General features: G+C 38.5%; 1 protein-coding gene across 1 annotated transcript; it reads left to right on the plus strand.

Moving 5' to 3' along the window:
- Positions 1–904: 904 nt before the first annotated feature.
- nsun3 (NOP2/Sun RNA methyltransferase 3) lies at positions 905–20,080 on the plus strand. Its single transcript, XM_022674656.2, has 6 exons — positions 905–1,095; positions 2,947–3,059; positions 4,199–4,545; positions 6,117–6,271; positions 18,200–18,321; positions 19,695–20,080. Exons 1-6 carry the CDS (start codon positions 973–975, stop codon positions 19,960–19,962), a joined length of 1,128 nt encoding a protein of 375 aa, XP_022530377.2. The 5' UTR covers positions 905–972; the 3' UTR covers positions 19,963–20,080.

Here is a 20,080-nt window from a genome sequence, read left to right on the forward strand (position 1 = left end):
AGAGAACTCTGTGTAACTAACTATAGCCTAACAATGAAAAGTAATAAGCTTAACATTGGGCTCAGTTTCAACATTAAAGAGAAGAATTAAAGGTCTGACAGGTAAAGAGATTAGCAGTAAGTCATTGCTAAGATGAGTTTTTTGTTTGTTTGTTTGTTTAAACATGTAAATTAATAAATAGTTTGTTGGTTGATTTAAGCGTTTTGTTCATGTATATACTGGTGCATCTCAAAAAAATATTGAATATCATTAAAAAATTACTTTATTTCAGTAATTCAGTTCAAAAAGTCTATTTTTAGATCTATCAGTAAATTTTACATTTCATTTGGAAATCAAGGTTCCAGAGTCTGGAGGAAGAGTGGAGACACACAGTCCAAACTGCTTGAGGTCTACTGTGAAGTTTCCACCAATCAGTGATGGTTTGGAGAGACATGTCATCTGCTGGTGTTGATCCACTGTGTTTTATTATCAAGTCTAAAGTCAGTGCAGTTTTGTTTTCCCACAAAATCTTGCAGCACTTCATGCTTCCCTCTACTCACAACTTTTATGGAGATGTGAATTTCATTTTCCAGCAGGACTTGGCACATTGCCAACACTGATACCAAAAGTACCAATTGGTCTTATATAATATTCACATTTTCTGAGACACTGATATTTGGGTTTTCATTGGCTGTAAACAAAAATCATCAACAATAAAATAATAGAAATAAACACTTAAAATAGATCACTCTGTGTGTAATACATCTATATAATATATGAGTTTCACATTTTGAACTGAATTACTGAATTAAAGTAGCTTTTTTTCAATGATTTACCCCAGTGCGCTGTTAGTGACCTGCTGTTTAGTGCACTACTTAGGGAGTAAGTCAGCTGATTGGGACTCGCCCCTCCACACGGAACTAATAGTAGGAGCGCGTGTTTCTAGGGGGAGCATTGGGAGGCGGTTTAGTGTGGGATTGTGCTGCTGGGTAAATGGTGTTATTAAGGTGTTTATATGGGGTTTATAAGAGCTGCAGGAGGAGGAATATCGGGTGTATAAGAGCTGGTTTCTGCAGCGGCTCGGTCTTCAGGAGGAGCTCAGAGCCTCAGCCTCAGGTCTGTACCGCCCGGGCACCGCCGGTTAACCGCTCGATACCGGTAACGTTACAGCGCCTCTATCGTTTATCAGACCTCTGTATTACCGAAATATTTGATTAAAATTATCTGTTTGTTATCAAAAGTTATAGACAGTTAAGAGACCACTTCAGTTTCTGAATCAGTTTCTCTAATTTTGCTATTTATAGGTTTATGTTTGAGTAAAATAAACACTGTTGTTTTATTTTATAAACTACGGGCAACATTTCTCCCAAATTCCAAATAAAAATATGGTTGTTTAGAGCATTTATTTGCAGAAAATGAGAATTGACTGAAATAACAGAAAGGGTGCAGAGCTTTCAGACCTCAAGTAACTTAGTGCACTATAAGACCCTGTGGTGTACCCTAAGCTTTCTTGCTTTTGTTCTTAATGGGGTTTTATGAATGTATTTTTTGACTGGATAAAGAAGAGAATTGTGGCTGATTTTAATACCGTAATGTTTTTAATGACTTAAGGAATAACATACTTAATAATAACAACTTGTGTCTTACTTGTGCAATAGACCTTTTGAGAAATATCTTTGTGAATACTTAAACATTGAGTATTTTATGTTCATTTATAGCAGGGGTGTCCAAACTTTTTTTGTTGGGGGCCAGAAGGAGAAATATATTTGAAGTAACGGGCCACACTCTGTAATAAAACAAATAATGAAATATACCACTTTAAATAATACATTTTCCTGATTATTTCATTTACACACCATTTTACTTGACTTACTATCATTTTTCTGCGCTAGAAATGCGCACTCTCTCCTCTTTTAGACTCTTTGCCCCGTTTTTTTGTGCTAAAAATGCGCACTCTCTCCGCTTTTAGACTCATTGCCCCGTTTTTCTGCACTAGAAATGCGCACGCTCTCCGCTTTTAGACTCTTTGGCCCGTTTTTCTGCGCTAGAAATGCGCACCCTCTCCGATTTTAGACTCTTTGCTCCACTTTTCTGCGCTAGAAATGCGCACCCTCTCCGCTTTTAGACTCTTTGGCCCGTTTTTCTGCGCTAGAAATGCGCACCCTCTCCGATTTTAGACTCTTTGGCCCGTTTTTCTGCGCTAGAAATACGCACCCTCTCCGCTTTTAGACTCTTTGGCCCGTTTTTCTGCGCTAGAAATGCGCACCCTCTCCGCTTTTAGACTCTTTGGCCCGTTTTTCTGCGCTAGAAATGCGCACCCTCTCCGCTTTTAGACTTAATTTAAAGCCTTAGTGTTTTATATTATATGTACTACTAACAGTACATTAACTCACAAACCTATATTAAAGCCCAGTCATGCAAAACCTAATAATAAAAAAAATACTAATGAAAATACTGTGAAATACCGTGAAACTGCCAGAATCTTGAAAAATAAAGTGATATGCATTTTTGGCCATAACGCCTAGAAAAATGAATGTCAATACTAGGGGTGGGCAATATTATATCATATACAATATATCGTGACACAGAAATATCATGATATTAAAAATCCATACTGTGATAATAGGGCTGTTCGGTCTTAAAAGTAGTCTATTATTTACTGTGAAGCTTTAAGTGTATTTATTGTATAATTGTTTTAGTTTGCAGTTTATATGCATGCACTAAATATTCTGTAATATTTTGTGCTGCTTTATAATATTTTATGTTATATTATTTATTTTGTCACATTATGATTATACTGTTATACTGTTATACTATATTCCTGAAATTAATTAATTATTTTTTTGTTTTCCTATATCGCCAAGTATATCGTTATCGCAAAAATACCCCGAAATATCGTGATATTATTTTAGAGCCGTATTGCCCACACCTAGTCAATTCTTTTGACACCTTTGATTTCCACCACAGCTTCCCACCAGAGAGTCTAACAGCAGACCCCGGAGGACGGTGTGTCAGCTAGTTCTGGATCATTTCGACTTCCAGTACAGAGAAGAGTTGGGAGAACAGTGGGAATCTTCAAGGTAAGAGTCTAAAATGTTAATTTATTCACTACTTTAGACAGTGTGACCTTTTTATTAGTATCATATTTTTCGGACAATTTTTCACACTTAAAAACTTAATTTTACCAAAAATCGTCAGTACGCCTTAAAATCCAGTGCACCTTAAGTATGAATTCTACCAGTCAGGTATTAGGGAGCACTCAGCTGAAGTACAGCATTATAAAGGTGAGTTTTTTTAGTGACGTTTCTCCAGCATTAAGGCTGGGTGCAGCAGCATTAGCATTAGCATTAGCCGCTAACCGATCTGGTGCACATTATATATGAAAATAAACCAGAAAATAGATGTTTATTGATAGTGCACCTTATAGTCCAAAAAATACGGTACATAATATGGGGATTGTTATGTAGGAATTAACAATAATTGCTGTATTAGTTTAAAATTAGTAATTTTAGAGCTTGATTTTTAAATAATGTACATATGTAATCAGCAGCACAAGACTGTATTAATCAATAGCTTTGTAAAAAAACAAAAAAATGAAAAATGTGTTAAGCATATTTTTTACAGACTATAGTTAACATGAAAAAGTACATATTTTTAAAATTAAAATACATACTAAATGTACTATTTTGGAAAAAATATATATTTTATATTGTAATTTAGCTATATTTAAATATAACATTAAATATTAAATTGTGCTTTTAAGTTCTTTTTTCGTACAACTTCTTTGAACTTAAGTAGATTTAAATATGTGTTTAATAAACTTTATTTTTATTACACTGTTGCATATTGATGCACATATTGTGTATACCTCACCTTACTACTACTAGGAAAAAAATACACTAAAGTGCACTTTAGGCAGAATTAAATGCCACTATATTATTTCTATTAAAACAACATATAATTAAGCATTAAAAATACATTTTATGGAAATACAGAGAAATTATATATTTAATATGTATTTTCATCAAGTATATTATTTATTTATGTATTTATTTATTTAGAAGATTTATTCATTTCATTTTATTCACAAATAAAATGAAAGGCAAATTTAGTAAATTTCCAAAAGTATATTAAATTAAAAATTCACTTTTAGTATTCTGTACCTAATATGAACTCTTTTAAGTATACTGAATTTTTGTCCTTTTTTTTCCCCTCCCAGGAATGTCCTGCTGAATCCACAGTGCTGGCAGCATGGCGTCCTGCTGAACCGCTATAGTGATCTCACCGGACTCCACACTCACCTCAAATCTCTCGGCCACTGCAGCCTCCTACCTCAGCCTCGTGCTTCCAGCGTCCATGGCCTCCTGCAGTGCTTTATTCCTGAGCAGGCTGTGCGCCTGCCCACCCAGCGGCACCGCCCCGGCTGGCTGAAGCAGTACTACCTGCTGAACGCTGCGTCTCTGCTGCCTGTGCTGGCCCTGGGGCTGAGGGACGGGGAGAAGGTCCTGGACCTGTGCTCGGCTCCTGGAGGAAAAGCCCTGGCTTTACTGCAGACGGCCAGCCCTGGTAAGAGCCTGCACTCCACAGTCTGCTCAGGGGTTGAAACAAAATATCAGTATTGCGAAATATTGTAGCGATTTGCTTTCATTTACAATATATATTATTGTTATATGGCGTCAAATACAGCTCTGGAAAAAAATAAGAGAGCACTAAAAATGATGAGTTTCTTTAATTTTACCAAATTGAAAACCTCTGGTATATAGAATATAATCAAGAGGAAGATGGATGATCACAAGCCATCAAACCAAACTGAACTGCTGGAATTTTTGCACCAGGAGTGAGCAGCATAAAGTTATCCAAAAGCAGTGTGTAAGACTGGTGGAGGAGAACATGATGCCAAGATGCATGAAAACTGTGATTAAAACCAGGGTTATTCCACCAAATATTGATTTCTGAACTCTTAAAACTTTATGAATATGATCTTTTTTCTTTGCATAATTTGAGGTCTAAAAAGTATTTTTTGCATCTTTTTTGTTAATTTGACCATGCTCTAAATGACAATATTTTTGGGGGGAATTTGGAAGAAATGTTGATAAAATAAAACAACAATGTTCATTTTACTCAAAAATAAACCTATAAATAGCAAAATCAGGGAAACTGATTCAGAAACTGAAGTGGTCTCTTAATTGTAATTCTTGATATTTGCTTATTTAAGTGTATTTTATTCTCTTTTAAGTATCGTAGAGATTGTGATGTCATCTTTATTGCATCGGGCAATTGTATCGTAATAATACATTATCTTATCCACCCAATATATCCACTTAAAGTATCCGTACACTTCCCATCATGTAAGAGATCAAAGCAACTGCCTAGCAGACAGCATCTGCTTTACAACATTACATAACAGCTACAGCATAATGGCTACCCTTTAATATAGCATAGCAACCACCTAAGACACCATAGCAACCACTTTAAATCATGTAGCAACTGCCAGGGTACTAGATACAAATGTCCTTAAGCACAATCTGTAGGAACAGTGTGAGAATATTTGAGCTGCATGGAATGGATGGACTATTGTAGGACACCATTGGGGACCTCTACAATTTCATGCCTCTACAGCTCAATTAAAATAACCAATATTCTAAATGTTCAGTAATTTATTGCTCTTAGTGATATTTTTCTTCCTTTCAAATAACACTGCAATTTAACACTTCCTGCTGGGTGCAGTTATTTTTGTGACTTTTTTGTTTACTATGAGTTAAATAAATTGTGCAATAAATTGTGGTCTGAGTTCTCACTTTTTTTGCAGCCCTATCCTTGGCAGTGGCCCATGGAAATATTGATGAAAAGCAAGTGTTTAATAATGCATTTTGTTATAATGCAAGTCATATTACATTCTCAGGGTGGTATAGCATTCATATTTCCATTTTAAATATCCGTTGTGTTGGTGAGGCGTTTGTGTATGATAGCCAGTTTCAGACTCGTCTCATTGACTTTCTTTTCTGCTTTTAAATGGAAAAGACCACAATTTTAGACACAAATCTGAATCTGAATGTTCCTGCCTACCTAAATACCATGTCTTCTCTCTCTCTCTCTCTCTCTCTCTCTTTTTCTTTCTCTCTCTCTCTCTCTCTCAGGGCTTCTGCACTGTAATGAAGTGGAAGAGAGCCGGTTTGAGTGGCTGCTGAAGACGCTGGAGTCCTACATCCCTCTCTCAGTGAGGGACACGGTCACTGTGACGAATGTGGACGGCAGAACTATTGGCAGCAGCCAGCCTGACAAGTACGATAAGGTAAAACAGCTGTGTCTCATCTGCTATTAATAAATTATACTCTCTGATAGGGCTGGGTATCGTTTAAAAATGATCAATATCGATATGAATACTATACTTTGAATTCGATATCGATACCCAAATGGTACTATTTTCCTTCACCTTTTTACTAAATTGTAACCAAAAAAAAATACAATGTATTTACAGAAAAAACATGAGTAGACATGAGTAATCTCATTCTCATGCTCTCACCATAAGAGGCTCCATCTTTTTGGAAATTCTTGGAACAAACAAACAAAAAGTGAGCCTTTTGTGGTGTTTATTCAAAACAAAAACAACAGCATGACTTTACCTGCTTAAACTACTAAACTAAAACATGACTTTAACTGCTTAAACTACTTAATATTTTCCTTAAGCATATAACTGGATGCAGTTCAGTTTTAAATAGTTCAGCATTACATTGACAAAAATTAAATAGTAGTGGTTAGTGTTAGTGGTGTTGCTCACTTAAAAATAAATTATAATTATGATGTTTTTTTTTTAAATGCTGGTATCTCCCTGTATTTTTTGAAAGAGGGATAGTAGTGTATAGTATAAGTACACTAACAGTAGTTTAGTGTGGTTTGCAAGTGAGTGGGAGGCAGTGCGAGTGAGCCAGAGACAGCACAAGTAAACGAGAGAGCGAGAGACCGCACAAGCAAGTGAGAGAGCGAGAGACAGCACAAGCAAGCGAGAGAGCGAGAGACAGCACGATTGAGCCAGAGACAGCACAAGCAAACGAGAGAGCCAGAGACAGCACAAGCAAACGAGAGAGCGAGAGACGGCACAAGCAAACGAGAGAGCGAGAGACAGCACGATTGAGCCAGAGACAGCACAAGCAAACGAGAGAGCCAGAGACAGCACAAGCAAACGAGAGAGCGAGAGACGGCACAAGCAAACGAGAGAGCGAGAGACAGCACAAGCAAATGAGAGAGCGATAGACAGCGCAAGCAAACGAGAGACAGTGCAAGCAAACGAGAGAGCGAGAGACAGCACAAGCAAACGAGAGAGCGAGAGACAGCGCAAGCAAACGAGAGACAGTGCAAGCAAACGAGAGAGCGAGAGACAGTGCAAGCAAACGAGAGACAGTGCAAGCAAACGAGAGACAGTGCAAGCAAACGAGAGAGCGAGAGACAGTGCAAGCAAACGAGAGACAGTGCAAGCAAATGAGACAGCACGAGTGAGAGCGAGAGACAGTGCAAGCAAACGAGAGACAGTGCAAGCAAATGAGAGACAGCACGAGTGAGCGAGAGACCGCATGAGCAAGCGAGAGACAGCATGAGTGAGCCAAAGCAACACAAACAAACGAATGCGAGAGAGACAGTGTAAATGAGCCAGAACCGCATGAGCGAGACAGCATGAACCAACGAGTGAGCGAGAGACAGCACAAGCAAACGAGAGAGAGTGAGTGAGCAAGAGACAGCACGAGCGAGCTAGAGACAGCGTGAGCAAACGAGAGAGAGAGCAAGTTAGCTAGAGACAGCACAACCAAACAAACGAGAGAGCAAGTGAGCAAGAGACAGCGAGAGCTAGCAAGAGACAGCTGGTGCACTTGGCGTGTTTATGCACATTTCAAATGCAAAACATCCAAAACAGGCACCAACGTTTTATTTTTTTAATTTTTATACACCTTTCAGTACTCAGTAGTAATGAGACATTTCTGTCAGTGCCTTTTTGATGTCAAATTTCAATACCCAGCCCTATTCTCACCATATAAAAAAATATTAAGAGTTCATCACACACCAACATAGTGTTCAAGTGATACAACGAACACTAACAGCTCCTGCCGCCACAAGTGTTGTTTCTAATGATAAGGCTTCTATTTGGCATTTTTCAGCAGGATAATGCTCACCCACACACAGCAAGAGTTCCCCAGAAAAGTCTCAGGATTTTCCAGATTTAGCAGTAATCAAGCATTTGTGCTGGTACAAGTAGATTGATAAAATGTATTGTAATGCGAATGCAAATATCACAATATTTTCCAAAGGGAAGAATATTAAAAATAAGCGATTTTATACTTCAAAGAACAAACCATCATTTCTCGGCTGTCGGCGTCACACAACCAGTCAGGCTTTAACTTTTCTGGCATTTTTAAAAGCATGCAAACATTGCCCGCTGTATGCATTTTTCCTCCTGCTGACTCAGTTATTTTAAAAGCAGCGCTGGCACTGGTGAAAGCTCTACACATACACATTCTCTCCCATCCAGAGACACAGGGGAGGTTTCCATCTGCCCTTCAGGTGAAACATGCCAGTCAGACACTGCAAACAGACACTCTGCCCAGCCTGCTGACTAAGGAGATTTACCCCTAATGGCTTTCATAGATGAGAAACAGCAGCCGGCGAAATGTGTGTGAAAACGTGACTGATTATGTTGGAAGTAAATGGAATATATCACAGTGGCTTGCAGTATTCAAAGTATTCATACCGTAGTATTCAACAGTGCTCCCTGAGATGCTCAAAGCTTGAGATATGTGTTTTATAACCTACACCTGCTTTAAACTTTTTAGCAACTTTACCTCTGACCTGTTTGGTGAGTTGTTTAGTCTTCATGATGCTGTTTGTTCATTAGCGCTTTCTAACAAACCTTCACTGAGACCTTCAACACAACAGGAGTTGATACTGTATATTGATACTGAGAGTAAATTACATTTACAATTACATTTAAAAATGTCGTTCTGAAGGCGATTTACTGCACTGAATTTTATTTCAAGGGTGATCAGAGTAAAGGGGGCTGAATACTTTTGCACATCACTCTTCATAGATTTCTATTTAATTTAAATTGTTGAAACCCATGTACCATTTGTTTTCTTTCACTTCACGATAGATTATATGCTGTTTTTTGTTGATTTATCACTTAAAATCTCAATCAAATGCATTTAAGTTTGTAACTGTAAGGTGACTCAATGTGTGTAAAAAAAAAAAAAAAAAATCAAGGGGTATGAATAATTTTGCAAACCACTGTATATATTGAGACTAGAGATAGGACCATTCCAGTATCCAGTATCGGTATCTGGGCCGTGATTAACGTAATTAGCTTATCGTAACTGGTGCTGAGTCATCTAGCAGTCTAAAGTGCTGCCACTATGATCGGGAGGTCATGCAGCTTGCCATCAGCTGCTGGAGAAAAATATTGTAATTTAGAGCATTTATTTGCAGAAAATGCAAAGAAAACAAGTTCATATTCATAAAGTTTTAAGAATTCAGAAATCAATATTTGGTGGAATAACCCTGGTTTTTAATCACAGTTTTAATGCATCTTTTGCATGTTCTCCTCCACCAGTCTTACACACTGCTTTTGGATAACTTTATGCTACTCACTCCTGGTGTGAAAATTCAAGCAGTTCAGCTTGGTTTGATGGATCTTCCTCTTGATTATATTCCAGAGGTTTTCAATTTGGTAAAATAAAAAAAAACTTATTTTTTATTTGTTTGAGTAGCCGATTCTACTGTCCAGGGAAGACTTTCTACTAGATTTTTGAGGAGCATTGCTGTGAGGATTTGATTGATCCCATCCAAAATTATTGGACGGAGTGGCATCATTCCACTGCTCCACAGCTAAATGATATATGGGGGGCTATATACCCCTGGCATTAGACCATATTTGGCATTACTTCTCTACAGAAACTAAACTAGCTATACAAGTTGTGGGTATGTGTTAAGAACATGATTTAGTAAATTAATCTAAAAAAAAAAAAAAAAAACTTTTAGTAAGACTTTTGAGTAATTAATTGCATAAATAACTACAATTACTGATATACTTATGTAATTAATGGTAAAAGAACCACAGTAACTGTAACAAACTTAGTTACATATTGTATACACCACACAGCTGTGTCCACTGGGTGGCGGTGTTGCCATGCTGCTGGTGCTGTGATCTGTCTGAATGTGTTGTTGATATTGGCTTTATTATGAAACCTTGTGGTGCTCTCATTGGAGCCCTGCAGTGCTGGACTGTCAGGCATAAATTTACTTCACTTACAGAACAGACTACATCTCCCAGCATGCCTCCCACAGTTCACCCGAGAGTGACACTGAGTAGGAGGGGTGTAAAAACACATGGATGCTCAGCGTGAGGTGGAGTTGATTTAGATGCATCAATTTTAGAGTGTTTAAATCAATTTGGATAAATTCTTTGTAAAAAAAAAAATATATATATATATATATATATATATATTATCAGTATAACAATTTTACCGTCATTTTCAAACATAAAATGAGAGCTTTTATCTTTTATTGCCTTGTTGTTTAAATTGCCTGTTCAGATTAGATTGAATTGAGGTGTAATTTAAAATTTTGTAGTTGGAATTACTTATTTCTTTAAAAATTAAATCAAGTTGAAATCAAATCAGTTGAATCACAGTTGAATCATTTACTTCAATGTCTCATTGGGCCCTATTTAAGTGATCCATAGGCGAGCTGTCAACCGTACACAGTGCAGCTTGATTTAGTGCGTCTTCATCAGTGTGCCTTCGCTATCGTAACGACGGGAAAAGTACAACTTGTGCAGCTCGAAATGCACAAAAGGCATGTACTAATTCTTAATACTCAGTCATGCATGTGTTTTGGGTGAAACGTAAAATAAACCAATCAGTGTGTCACTTACCTCGTATTCCCTTTAAAAGTCAGGTACGCTCTAACTTTTATTGCTATTTTTGATTGCTATTTTAACAGTGCATTGCTTCTGCACTTCTCAGGAGAGTAAACGAACCTGTTGTTCATGCTGTGAAGGTGCATGAGCAAGTCATTTACGAGAACAGCAACATTTATTTTATTTAAAAATTTGTTTATTATTGATGAAACAGTTGGGTTTGTGCACTGCTGCGTGTGTGCTGCACACCTGCCAAGATAGCAATGAATGTCTGGCTGTTTTTTTTTGTTTGTTTGTTTGTTTTTGTGAATATGTTTTTATATATTTTTTCAAACATATTTTACACAGACACAATGACGCAGCACAACAAGGTCAGCAGTAAATAATAAAAAGGTGTTGGCAATAATAACACAGTAAACGCATACAATAAGGTAGATAGCAAAGTATGTTACATAGTTAGTATGAAAATATAACAATGTAGTATAATGTAAGAAGCATAATAATAATAATAATAATAATAATATAATAATATAATATAATAATAATATGCATCTGTGTTTTCTATAGCTAAGATAGCAGTACACCTGAAATTTACCTGAGCACACACCCCTGATTTCCAGACCACCACGCCCATCTGGGATTTATTCACAAGAAATGTTGCTATTTAAACAATGCAAGCGCAAGGTTTGGAAAAAAGACTGTTGTTGGGGTTAGGCCTGTCACAATAATTGCAATATCGATTTATCGTACAATATCGTACAAACATGACCTCAATAATTTTTGATAATCGTGATATCGTCTATTGTGTTTGTGTATGTTTGTTCAAACATATAACAGTGAACAGTATTTTAGCCAGTCATGCTTCAATAACTGTGACTCCATACACACAATGTGGACTAAAGTAGGTGAAAAAATAAGTATTTAATTCCCAAACTATAAACTATATTATAATAAATGATTATTTAAAGCTCCACTACGTAGGATTGAGATTTTGTGCTTGTGGGCTCCCCCTACAGTTGTAGAGTGTAATAAATGTTTCAGGCGGATTAGTTTCTCTTTCTCGTTTTTTGGCTTTCACAGACATATTCGGTCTCGTTCCAGCTTCTGCCAGAGTGTCTGTATGTTAGTTTGTAAAGAATGAACCAGTAGTCCTTGTAGAACTGTTAGAACTAAAGGTCGGAAAGCAGGTCGCAGTTCTCGCGAGCGTTGGTCTGGTTTGAGCTCAGTGGAGCTCAGTCACAGACACGAGAGCACCGCTAGTCCAACTATTACACCTCAATGGAGCGCTACAGTGAGTTTCAAGCTATAATTTTACTTTTTTAAAAATATAAAAAATTCAGGAAATTCTACCTAGTGCTGCTTTAAAATTTTGCCATCTTTAAAAAGTGTATGATTACTTTTTTATGCTATTCTGTTATCATTATGTCAGTGACATTTAATAGTCTTAAAATTACAAAAATATTGTTTATCGCAATAATTTCTGGGACATCATATCGACCACAAAAAATGTATATCGTGACAGGCCTAGGTGGGGTGTAAGATAGCAATGTGCATGGCCCAGGCTGTAAGATGTAAGGCCCTTTGTGCTGTGTTCAGAATGGTCCACTTGTACACTCCTTTTACTCCAGTGTATGGTTTATATTAATTTAACTCAATAACTAAATGTAGTGATTCAGAACTCTGTGCTATAAGTTTCCACCTCATATGACTCGGGAGTCATTTCAGCAGCTCTGTGATGTTATTCAGGTGCTGCGTCTCTGTGTGTAGATCTGGTGCTTTGGTGCCGTTTTCTCTCCCGGATGGTCTTGTTTACCCCACCTGTGGGCTTGGGTCTCCAGCACGGCGTGGTGTAGTAGCTGCTATCCCCAGAGTGCCCTCAGGTGTTCTTCTAGCCCAGCAGGCATTAGAGGTGCGAGAGAGGGGAATTAAGGGGGAACAAAGCTGGCGAGGGAGACGAGCGGTGACGCTCCACTGTCTGCTCGTCAAGGCACTTCCACTGAGCCGGCTCTAATGAGCAGAGAGAGGAGTCTAATCTCTGAGAGGAGCTTAGCCGGAACAAGCAGAGACGCAGGAAGAGCGAGCAAGCGACTGTGTAAAACAGAGAGAGAGAGAGAGAGAGAGAGAGAGACAGATGCTGTTTTGGTTGTTGCAAATATTGAGGCCTAATTAAGAAATTCATGCACTGGATTCTTTCGCGTTCCTTACCTTCATTTTGTTTATTCGTTAAACTTCTGTGGAACGTTGTAACTCAGGTGTGTCCTCCTGCTCGGTCTCAGGGGTTCTCCTTCTTTCCTCCATCTCTTTCTCTCTCTTTCTCTCAATCTTTCTTTTTTTCTGTTCTGTTTCTTACAGGTAAATCAAACCCCCCTGATTTAATTCACTTAGGTTGTTTAAATCTGCAAACTATACTGAATTCCAGACATCAGTTAGTGACATCTTCTGTAGACACACACTGAGCCTCATTGTCCAGTTGGCCTGATTTGCTTCAAAATAGTCAGAGCTGTGAACAATTCTGCAGTCTAAAAAGTAGGTTCTGGAACCAGGATCGTTTGCTCACGGTGGGAACCAAGGAATACTAGGTTCTTCAGCGTGAACCGTGACTACATCTGTGGGCGTGTCTGTTTTGTACAGGGACAAAAACATACCATTTGCCTCTCATGGTGTAGTCTTCTATGTTTTCATATCACAAAAACTTGATCCAGATTAGTTTTTTGGAGAAAAACAAACGTCTGTATCAACAGCACAAAGGCTCACTTTGATGACATATGATGTGACAGTTTAATGGTTCCACAAAAACTGGTGGAAACGCAGGCTGGTTCGCTGAAAAGCACCACGGCTCTTACAAGCCCGAACAGAGCTGGTTTAAAAAACAGAGCTCTTTTGGTGGAAAAGTGCTGACTGGAGCTTCCGTCTGCCATCAACTTTCAGTGAGAAATCCAGCTCAGAGAAAGTAGAATCACTCCAACTCCATTCCAACATCCCTGAGCATTTAAATGCAATGTTTAGTAATGTATTAACTAGCCGCAGTCAATCATTAGTTGAGACATTACTTAACCATTTAACTTTGTTTATTATTGCCTTGTGTTGCTTGTACATCTTTATAAGTTGTAGTTTTGTAATTGTAATTCATTGAAAAGGCTATTTAATGTATCTACTGTTTTAAAAAAAAAGAACAAAATATAAATGTGTGAATTTCTTTTTTTTTGTCACTAATAATGACACCTTCTTAACTTAAGTTTTAGAATGGACATAGTGAGTGGATACAGTGTTTAAAAACTCCAGCAGCACTGCTGCAGTGTCTGATCCACTCACTGTACCAGCACAACCCACACTAACACCTCATACACCACCACCATGCTAGGATTACTCACTTTAGAGCTGGGAATGAATGACCCACCACCCAAATAATAATACCTGCCCTGTGGTTTATCCTGAGGGGTCCTGAGCATTAAAGAACAGGGTGAAAGGGGGATGCAATATGAAAAAAAATCCAGAGAAACAGATGCATAATTATAGAACTATATCCTCAGTAGAGCTGAGCTGTGTTTTGAATTTGTATGAGAAATCTAAAGCTACAGTCATGGTTTACGCTGTTTACATTTCATTTTTGGTTGTAATTAAATTCCACCTTGTTTACAGATCAGATCACACACTGTGCATATTGCATACCGTGACGTAAAGCCGACATCTACATACGTCTGGCCCTGCCTGCATTCTTTGTATATGAGTCTGGTGTAGAAGCCTACACAGGCGTTGTACACCATACTGATGCGTTCAAGAGGTAACGGCGAGTGCAGAGCGGACCGTGGGTGGAGATAATGGAAATGTGGCTGATCACATATTCTCTTTGATTTACTGAAGTTTCAGCTTTACGTTCATTTCCTCCACCTCTTAAAACCAGGTGTAAATTAACTGTCTCAGAGGTGCTGTTGGAAGATTTCCTTTAATAATGGCAGCAGACGTCGCTGCGGCGGCGGCGGAGGCCTTGAGGACGTGCTGAAAGAATATTTACCAACATAATAACAGTATTTCAACTCTGAGAACTCCTTTCAAAAGTTGCCTAATTAATCCCCTGTGGCATTAACTTTATATTATTGTTTTCTAGATGTTAATTTCTCGGTATGAATAAAATCACGCCCTTGCTATAAACCATATTTTTTGCACTATATGGCGCACTACCAATGAACGTCTATTTTCTGGTCTATTTTCAAATATAAGGCACACCAGATTATAAGGCGCATTAAGCAAGGACTAGAAGAACTGTCACTATGTTTTGCTTTCTAATGGGGAGGCTGGGGGAAGCGCCTAAGTAAACAAAACTGTGATTCTTAAAAAAATACATTTCTTTTAAAGTCAAATGAACGCTGAATGTTAATCTACACAGATTTCTCTTCTGAAAACTATTTATTTGGGTGAGTAAAGCGCTTCTGTTTATTTACAGTAGGTTAAGAATTCCAGTATTTTGTCAGAGGGTGAGTGCTAGTTGCAGTTAGCAGCATAGTCGGCTGCGTTTAGCAGTGCTAGCCAGCCCCAGTTAGCAGTGTAGCCAGCCCGGGTTAGCAGCATTAGCCAGCCCGGGTTAGCAGCACTAGCCAGCCCGGGTTAGCAGCACTAGCCAGCCCGGGTTAGCAGCACTAGCCACCCTTGATTAGCCAGGCTACCCAGTCACGGTTAGCAGCGCTAGCCAGCCACAGTTAACAATGATTCCTAGCCCCAGTTAGCAACGCTAACTCCATTGTGCTCTGTAATTCATTGAAATGGATTTACTGCTCCTTACAACCTGACCGGTAAAATTCATACATAAGGAGCACTGGGTTATAAGGCGCACTGGGGATTTTTGGGAAAATTAAAGGATTTTAGGTGCGTCTAATATATATATATAATTTTGGAAGTAAGGCATAGAAAGGGAAAACAATCATATATTTCACCTTGCAACCCCTGTACAGTTCCATCCCATAACTCCGCCCTCCAATACCCCTCCCCATGGCACCCCACCCCACCTTCTAATGGCCAGAACAGATTCTACTTTTGCGTACCCATTGGTGAGAGATAGGGATAGACCTGTTCCACACGTGATCGAAAATCGGGATCAGGTGGAAAATATCTGTCTCCTTCCCAAAAATACCATAATTTAAAAAATATAAATTGTAATTTTGATATTGGGAGATTTAATACAATACATTTTTATGTGATTGACACCTTACACTGATTCTTTTATTTACATTTACCTATTACCTATTATTAAAATCTGGTATCTAAAAGATGGTAGGTCACATGGTTTACACATATATGCACTGGGGATTTTAATGTTATTGTTTGTTTTAAGTAAATACAAAATGCCTTAAATACGTATAGTTTTCATTTGTATATTTAATAACCAATTATTATCCTTTCAGAAATGGAGGCTAGTACAGGATAAGACTTTTACAAACACATTTTTTTGATACAATAGTATGTTTTAATTGTTTTAATAATAAAACAATAAATAAAAATGAAAAAAAATAAATAATAGAAAACTTGGATGTGTGTTTAGTTTTTTCCCCATTGCCAAAGTATGGGATCGGGACTCTGTATCAGCAGATACTCAAAATCGAATGACTCTGGCTCAGGGGCAGAAACATGTGATTGGAACATCCTTAGTAAGAAATTGTTGGATTCTAGACATGCCTCTATGATGCACTCAAAGACATTTTACCCAGTTGACAGACTTTGAGAGGGGCACATTATTGGACTCAGAGAAGCAGGATGGTCAATTCAGCGAATTGCCTGCCATTTGAGCTGTTAGTCAGTCCGCCAGCCAACCACTCACTATTGCCTTAGTTTACAGTGGTTTTATGGACTAGAATCCTAGGCTGCTACAGACTGGAACTGTGTGGTCTTAAGCAGTGAATTCAGGCTCTGTTTGAGATCCAAAAACGACAACCAGGTTTGAGTATGGAGGCCCTGTACTGAGCGCTTCAGTCCTGCCATTGAGGTGGAGTGATGATCTGAGGAGGCATTGCATATGACAGTGAGTCGTAGACACCTCTAGTTGTGATGCAAGGGATACACTTGTTGTTTTTTAATAATAGGACTTGCTGGGGTTGATGCTGCAGTTGGTCCGCAGGTCTAGGTTCAGCAACAGTATGTGCTGAAAGAATGAGGTCAGCTGACTACCTGAATATACTGAATATAGACCAGATTATTCCATCAATGGATTTTTTTCTCCCCTGATGCCACGGGTATATTCCAAAATGACAATATCAGGATTCTTGGGGCTGGAATTGTGAAAGAGTGATTCAGGGAGCATGAGATCATCATTTTTACACATGGATTGAGTAGGGGTGTGACGAGATCTTGTGTCACGAGATCTCGCGAGATTAGAACTTGACGATATATCTCGCGAAAAAAAAAAAAAAACAGTAGGTGAGCTCCGCGGCACAGTTAAAGAGCTCCTCGCGACAGTGCTCTTACTGTCCCAAAGATTCACAGCCCTAGTAAATACTGTAAGTAAATCGAACACGTGACTTTCATAGGCAGTTGTCTTTGTTTGCACTTCAAGCATAGTCTTCATATGACTGGTTATGGTTATGCATTGTTAAATTTCAAGAGATTTAGGAGAAAAAAACACAAACCATAGGCTTAATATGACTGTTTGTGGTTTGCACTTATTGTTTGCACTATATAAAACCTAGAAAAGCTTTATTTTTATTTTTTATTCTTATTTCTGTTTAAATATTATTTTTAAATCTAGTCTCGTCTCGTCTCGTGATATTAGTGTCTCATCACACCCCTAGGATTGAGAGAGTTCACCACAGAGTCCAGATCTTAACCTCATTGAGAATCTTTGGGATGTGCTGGATGGAGAAGAGCTGCTTTGTGCAGCGGTTGGTCAGACTCTACCATCATCAATGCTGCTGCAAGATCTTGGTGAAAAATTAATCCAGCAACACTGGATTGAAATAAATCTTGTTACATTGCAGAAGCTTATTGAAACATTGCCAGAGGGAATTAAAGATAAAGGTGGTCCAATAAAATATTGTATGAGTGTTTGACCTTTTTTGCGCCTGGAAACATATCCAGTATATTGCTGGTTTATCAAGGGATGTTCTGCACTGTTGTTTCTCATCTACGTACACCTGGCCCTGTGTGTGAGTGTAAGTGTGTGTGGAATGGTGTTTCCTTGGGGGCTTTATCCCCATAGGCCAGTGACGGCCCACATTTGCCTTATCTCTTCTTGCTGCCTCTGGTGTCTGGTGTATATTTCCCTCTTCTTGTTTTCCTTTTTCTAATATTCGCACCTATACCCTGGTCTGTGTGTGTGTGTCTCCCCTGTGCCAGGTGTTAGTTGATGCCCCCTGCTCTAATGACCGAAGTTGGCTGTATACCCCTGGAGATCAACAGGGGGCGCTGTGGTTAAAAGAACGAGCTCAGCTACCCCACTTACAGAAAGAGCTGCTCTGGTAAGTTTCTCTTTAGATGATATATAAGCTACTACCTGTTATACTGTATAGAAGCTAAAGGGCACTACACTGAATGTGGATGTAATTTACCATTTCTTTTAAAGGAGAAATCCGGTGAGAATTTAACTTTGATTGTAGTGAAACATGGAAACGAGTACAAACGTTTGTTGAATATCCCTCTCCTTCATTTCACCCCCAGCATTCTGAAATACCGCGCTTTAGCCACTGCTCCCAACAGACCTACAATACTAGTAATAGGGGCATAGTATAGCCTATGCTAAGAAAACACTATTTTTACACCATTAATAAACTCAAAGTAGCTCCACACTTGATTGGTAGAATTCTGAGGGCCCTACTAATTCTACTAACGAAGTGTGGAGCTACTTTGAGTTTATTCATGGTGTAAAATAGAGCAAAAAATTAATAGACTATCGCTAGCATTGTAAGCCTATTGGATTTGACTAAAAGAGCTGTATTTACATAAGGAATAATATGAGAATACATAAGGGATCATGTAATAAATGTATTAAACAGACCAACATAGTCTTTAATTTGCCGTTTTCTGAGGCTGGGAACTCTGATGAACTCATCCTGTGCAACAGAATTAACTCTTTGACTACATTTCATGGGATGGTCCTGATAAGTGCCAGTTTCATCATAACATTTGTCATCATGACTTGAAGATACTTTCAAAGGTTTTTTTTTTTCTTTACTTAGTTGAGTATTTCTTGCCATAATATTGATTAGAACATTAATCAAATAGAGCTATTCACTGTATACCTGTAACTCTACCTCTTCACAACTTTACAACTGACGCTCTCAAACACATTAAGAGACAAGAAATTTAGCACAGCTGTTAACATTTAGCTGAAAGCTATTCCAGATGTGCCAAACCGGTCATCTAAGCCAGAGGTGCCTACTTAGGAGAAGATAAAATATAAAACATTCTGGTTTGTTTTTTTACGTTTTCTAAATAATGCCATACGTTTTCTTCACAGTTTGATGACTTTGGTATTAACATCTACAATGCAGAGCATTTTAAAATAAAGAAAATAAAAAACGCCGCATTTCTGGTTTAAGTTTTTGACTGGTACTTTATATCTAAACCAAAAATGAGGGTTTAATTAGTAAAATCTGGGTAATTTGGTTCACACATCAGTGAACACACATGCCCCATCTATGATAACACACCTGTGGCATGTGTGTGTGTGTGTGTGTGTGTGTGTGTGTGTGTGTGTGTGTGTGTGTGTGTGTGTGTGTGTGTGTGTGTGTGTGTGTGTGTGCGTGCGTGCGTGCGTGCGTGCGTGCGTGCGTGCGTGCGTGCGTGCGCGCGTGCGCGCGTGCGTGCGCGCGTGCGTGCGTGTGTTTTTCAGCTCGGCCTTGTCTACAGTTCGTCCCGGAGGTCTGGTGGTGTACTCTACCTGTACTTTTTCACGTGCGGAGAACCAGTCTGTGGTGGAGGAGGTTCTTACCTCCTGCTCAGGGGTGGAGCTTGTGGACCTGGAGGAGGAGCTGATTGGCTCTCTCTCTAAACATTTTACATTTGCCCGCCTCCAGCCTCCGCTGGGTTATCTGATTGTTCCGGAACAGGGAAGAACGTGGGGGCCGATGTTTGTCTGTCGACTGAGGAGAATCTACTGACTGTAGAGATTTTTACTTTTCTGTTAATTTGTTACATATAGTATTTATGGTGAATTTATCCTGTATATAATGTTATTGCATTCATTTCACAAATAAATATATATTATTTTGGACTATA

This window comes from Astyanax mexicanus, chromosome 21, assembly GCF_023375975.1.
Source record: "Astyanax mexicanus isolate ESR-SI-001 chromosome 21, AstMex3_surface, whole genome shotgun sequence".
NCBI lineage: Eukaryota > Metazoa > Chordata > Actinopteri > Characiformes > Acestrorhamphidae > Astyanax > Astyanax mexicanus.